Below are 5,487 nucleotides of genomic sequence, written 5' to 3'. Positions count from 1 at the left end.
TCTACGATTATGTGCGTGCCACCACATCATTTTTGTCACCTTTGTGACTGAGTGTGTCATTCCAACATTTTCCTCATTATTATCACCACGTAAGATGGGTTTTACCGATTCATACACAATAAAATCAATCATAGGAATGAATTATTTATCTTCTGACTGCAAGATTGAATTGAACAGTATCTTACACAGTAATTGTCGTGACCTTGAATTACATTTATCCTTTAATACTAAATCTCCAAAGTACCACATCTAACAAACACAAATTAACTACAAACCAAAGCCTAGCATGTTGGTATGATATTTTAATCCAAACCTAATATTTTAATCTACCTTCTCACATGTAATTGGTGCAAATAATTTTTCTATTTAAAATTGACCCAACGCCCAATCAAATAATCATAGTCTCTTCAATTTGTCAATGTTTCTTTCTTTCTTTTTTTTTATTGGATGAGGAGGGGTTGATAGTATCCCTTAATTTTCCTTTAATTTATTGACCAGGCTTCAGGATTCAGGCTTGGATCTTTCTCCTGTCTTTATCTTGCAAAAAGTCTTTAAGCTACCATAAATCATCACTAATATTAAGTTGCCTATGCCATCAATCATCACTAAATACTTATTTTTCTTCTCATTATTGTGGGATCATGGAATAAGTTGTTGTGTCAACAATTTCTTTATTATTTGCCATGGGTTTACCATATATGTTTGGCTGCAAGCATACATCTATCTATCTATCTATCTCAGTAACATAATAATTACTTTAAGCAAAATGAATCACTTCTTGAGTTGTTGGTCCTTTGTTTTCTTCTTTCCTTCCTTCCATCATAACAACGTCAAAACAACGCGGCTTCTAAATTCCAACCATTTCTCTCAACACAAAACCAGAAACCAGAAACCAGGAATAGAAGAAGAAATAGCATACAAAACCACTATTAACCCAAAAGTGATAAAGACAGACAATCGACAAAGCAACAAAAGGTCTCCAGCTCAAAATAAGTTTCATTGAAAAGTAATTACAAATGTTATTATTAGCTGGACTATGAACACAAAAGAATTTTCCTTTTTTTTTTTTTTTTTTTCTCTTATTCCCCACACTTTATTCTTTTTTTTTTTTTTGTGGGCAAATTCAACACTGTCAGTCTCCAACACACCATACCCACCCTCTCTCTTCTAAAAATAATAACAAAACCACCCCCATTACTAAGGAAAAATAAAATTAAAAAAAACCCCTTCTGTACTTAAAATACGTAGGACTAGTAACAATATTTTTTTTTAATCTTTGGGAAATGTGGAAATTCTGTAATGCTGACACCCACCAACGCCAAGTTGTAATCGTCCTCCAAACTTATCACTTTCCCATGGCTGCCAAGAGATAAAAACAACAGCTGTAATTATATAATAAATATATCCACTAGGGTGATTTAGAAATACCACCTTTATTTTTTATTTTTATTTTGGGGTGAATATTTGAGATACCTCCTTGACGTAGTTTTATCTTTAATATATTAATAAAAATAACCTAAATGCCCTTTTCTTCAAATTATTAATTTTTCTTCCCAAAAAATCAAGTCATCTTCACCTTTCACCCACTTCTTTAACCTTGAAGCCTTAAAGAATGAAAGAGGATTTTTTGATAAGTAAAAGGATGGAACTTCAATTATAAAAATCAAGGGATTTCTATAAGATGTCAAGGCAAGGTTAAACCAATGGATTGAAGATGAGGTTAAATCAAAAAATGACCGATTTTGGGGGAAAATAAATCAAGGATTTTATTTTTACTAGAGATTGTAATTAATTTATAAGAGAAGACCAAGGTCATAGGAATGCCATCAGTTTGAAAACACAGAAGTAACTAAAATATTCACCAAAATGTGGAGGGGTAACTCTAAATCCACAATGGAATAAGGAGACAATGGTAGATCTGTTTGTTATTACTCATCAGGGAAATAAAAGAGGGAAACAAAAGAGATTTTACCTATTTTTGTTCATTGGCAGGTGGTGAAATGAGAATCTTGACCAAAGGCACCTAGCATCTGGCATGCAACTTCCAGCAATTTCCCTGCCAAAATAAATAAATAAATAAATATATAATCAAAATGAAATAATAAAATAAAACAACTTTCCCTCCACTAAATTAAAATAATTGCACAAATCATCTGTGAATGAGGAAAAAAACAAAACAAATCATGCTATAGTCGTTGGAGTTAAAAGTTATTAGTCAACATTCACCAAAGCCCAATGGAACTAACAAAAGAACATATCACCCAGACATCCACAGCTGGATTTGTAGCTGCTCTTTCTGTACTTTTATATTGTTCCTAAACCACCCCCAGTTTATATTTATATTCCCACTCGCAGCCTATATTTATAGTTGTTGGAGTAAAAAATAGTTACTCAAGATTTCTCCAAAACCCAATGAAACTAACAAAGGAACGTATCACCGAACATCCCCAGCTGGATTTGTTGCTGCTCTTTCTGTACTTTTATATTGTTCCTAAACCACCCCAGCCTATATTTATATTCCCACCGACAGGCTTCTCTCGACTTCCAATTACAAAAGAGGGCCACACCAACTACGTGCTATTCTTTGGTGATTTATAGGGAATTTGTGTTGCATTAGTAAGGTGAAAAACTGAAAACATATGTTGGTAAACTATCAATATAACAATAAAGGATAATAAAATATTGGGAAATTTTAGGTGAATATATAAAGATGTTCTTGAGTTTCTTACCATCAAAACAAAATAAAAACTTCAACCTCCCCAACAGCCCTATTTTGCCCGGAAAATAAAGTTTGAGAGCTTCTATTGCTACACCAACTTTTTACTAACAGCACCCCAAGATGTGTATTAAATCTTTGATGATTTACATATGAATTGGGGCGCTGTTAGCAAAAGCTAGTGTGTCAATAGAGTCCCTCTAAAATTTGTAAGGGTGAAGTGTACGTATATTATCATATTCAACTCGATAACCCGATTTCATTGGGTAATCTCTTGGTCAGAGAATTTTACCAAAAAAATAAGAGAATTTAACTAAAATTTTGAGACTAAGCTCCTGCCGTAGATTTTAGGATGAAAGAGATTTACAGTAATTTGATTAAAGATAAAGGGTGATTTTAGTAATTTAAAATTGTTGAGAAGGTATCCTCTAAAATCTAAATCCTACTCAAGTGGAACCCAAAAAGTAAAAGAAACACCAGCCAGGTAACGTTAGTGTGCCACACTCAAAGTGATTCCATTCCACTTTCCACGTGACACACAATCTGATCCAACGATCGAACCAACCGGACTACGGCCACCACAACCTAAGATTAACAAAAAAAAAAAAAAAAAACAGAGCAGCTAACACTATTAGAATTCATAATCGAAAAGAAACGCACCTCTCCTCGGTTTAACAGCAACCTTAGATGATTGAACCGTTTTCGTTTCAGGTTTTGGTTCCTCATCAGGAGGAAACAGAACACCATCAATCCCTTGAACCGAAATCCGACCGTCCGTATAAATATCGGGATCAAACAAATAAGCCGATCCATCCTCGTGCCCAAACTTCACAGACCCATCAGCCTCCTGTGCTACAACCTTATGTGGCAACCTCAACGTATCGTATCGGACTTTGCCAAATCTCCTCACAGCATTATACATGCTCTCCTCTGTTTGATACTCTGGCACAATATGATAGTACATGATCTGCTCTGGCGCCCCAGGTTCGCTTAGCTGATCCGTCGTTAGCTTCGCCATGGCTTCATCGTTTGGAGCCAAAACCGTTACGACATAACCTTCAGAGACTAATCTCCCCAATTCGGTCGCTATAGATGTTAAATTTACAAGAATATCGGCCATTTCGTTGTATCCACCGTAATGTAGCAGGGTTTGGATGAAATCTTTGACCTGGCTTTCTCCGTCGAAATGATGGTGTGGACCGCCCGGTCCAGGTGCGGGAGCCGGTGCAAGAGACGGTCCAGGTGCCATTGCGTAGAAAACCGGTAAGATAGGAGGTGAACCAGCTGGAACCGGGGGAGGAGGTTTTTTAAGCCGGTTAGTTCTAGGATCGACTTCTGGTGCTCCTTCTGGCAAAACAGCTGAGATCGAACGGAGATTTCTGCGTCGATTAAAGTCTTCTTGCACAGATCGAGGAATCAAGAGCCGTTCGATACCGTGGATGACTCCATCAGGACGGATCACAGCATCTGGATGGATAACCGTTGCGAGATCGACTTTCTTACTAGAATTCTTGCTCGTTAGATGCAGTTTTTCCCTGGAAAGCGTCTGATGGTGAGTTAACTCGGAAGCTTTCTCTGGCCACTCGTCCGATCCGATTCGTTTCGGGATGATATGAAACATTAACAGAGTCTGAAGAGATCTGAGATTACCAGGCTCGAGAAGAAATCGCTTGAACTGGGGATCAAGATCGCGTTCTAGAGCTTCATTTCTTGGAGCGAAAATGGTGATATTGTGCTCTCCAACAGCGTTTTCTAGGGTTTGTAAAAGGAGAGCTTTCTCCACGAGTTCTGAGAGCTCTGTATAATGTGAATCAAGGAGAGCTACAAGTACGGAATTCGAATTAATTTGGCTCGAATTTGAAGGAGAAGACGACAATGCAGCACAGATTCCTGTAGATATTAACAGTAGAAATGTGAAGACGATCTTGGAGGCACCATAGATCTGCATATTCATGGCGATCGAAGAGAAAAACCAGAGATTTCTCTCTAAGTTTTTTTCTTGTATCTTTTGGTTTTGTTGTATTAAAGATAGTCGGACTTGAAGAGAGGTATTAAGTTGGGTTGCTATTGTTCCGTCAGTTCCGCTGAGATGGATGGACTGACACGTGGCAAACTTAGAGTGCAATTCTCCACTTGGAGTCTCTGTGAGTTTAAGAGTTCAGACAGCTTGACGTGGGGCCCACTTTTCACTGTCAATTGTGAAATTGTGAAGTTACGCACACGGCTCGGCCTTCTCGCGATCTAAGCTTTGTTTGGCTCGGTTGAGTTTGACTTTTAAATAAATTGAAATGACCTTTTCACCCCTATATAGATAATTGAATTTGTAACTATATTTTATTTATTAATGAAAAGAATGTGTGGTATATGTAAGGGGAAATTATCAAAAAAATACACACACAAAAAAATTATTTACCAAAACAAATCCAATTTTTTAAATTTTTGAAAAAAGATACAAAACCGATCTTTGAAAGATCGGTTTTTCTCTCTCCTCAATTTTTTCTCAACACTTTCTCTCTCCTCTAATATTTTAAAAAAAAATGATTTTTTTTTAAAAATCGGTCTTTGAAAGACCGATTTTTCTCTCTCCTCAATTTTTCTCACCCCTTTCTCTCTCCTTTATTATTTAAAAGAAAAAAATGAATTTTTTTAAATACCGCTTTTAGTTTTTAAATATTTAAATATTTATTTGAAAATTAATTTATTTTAAATAGAAATAATGGCGCTTCTAATTTTTAAATATTTATTTGAAAATTAATTTATTTTAAAATAGA

The 5,487-nt window shown here is 35.9% G+C and overlaps 1 protein-coding gene across 1 annotated transcript; it reads right to left on the bottom strand.

Moving 5' to 3' along the window:
- Positions 1–1,091: 1,091 nt before the first annotated feature.
- On the bottom strand, positions 1,092–4,757 carry LOC147400201 (fasciclin-like arabinogalactan protein 17). The gene is made up of 3 exons (XM_086445802.1): positions 3,377–4,757; positions 1,973–2,056; positions 1,092–1,359 (listed from the first exon to the last, which is right to left on the bottom strand). The coding sequence occupies exons 1-2, from the start codon at positions 4,668–4,670 to the stop codon at positions 1,983–1,985; spliced, it is 1,368 nt and encodes a 455-aa protein (XP_086301928.1). The 5' UTR covers positions 4,671–4,757; the 3' UTR covers positions 1,092–1,359; positions 1,973–1,982.
- Between the last annotated feature and the right edge of the window lie 730 nt (positions 4,758–5,487).

This window comes from Akebia trifoliata, chromosome 6 (assembly GCF_017979445.1).
Source record: "Akebia trifoliata isolate Shusen 1 chromosome 6, ASM1797944v1, whole genome shotgun sequence".
Lineage (NCBI taxonomy): Eukaryota > Viridiplantae > Streptophyta > Magnoliopsida > Ranunculales > Lardizabalaceae > Akebia > Akebia trifoliata.
Note: the sequence above shows the minus strand (reverse complement) of the source record. Positions and strands in the feature narration are given on the sequence as shown.

What these genes read in the sequence shown, in the direction of transcription:
- LOC147400201 (XM_086445802.1), bottom strand. Translation starts at nt 4,670, where the DNA reads ATGAATATGCAGATCTATGGTGCCTCCAAGATCGTCTTCACATTTCTA. An exon ending in TGCTGTTAAACCGAGGAGAG is followed by an intron (nt 2,057 to 3,376) that starts GTGCGTTTCTTT and finishes TTATTTTGGCAG; the next exon opens with GGAAATTGCTGGAAGTTGCA.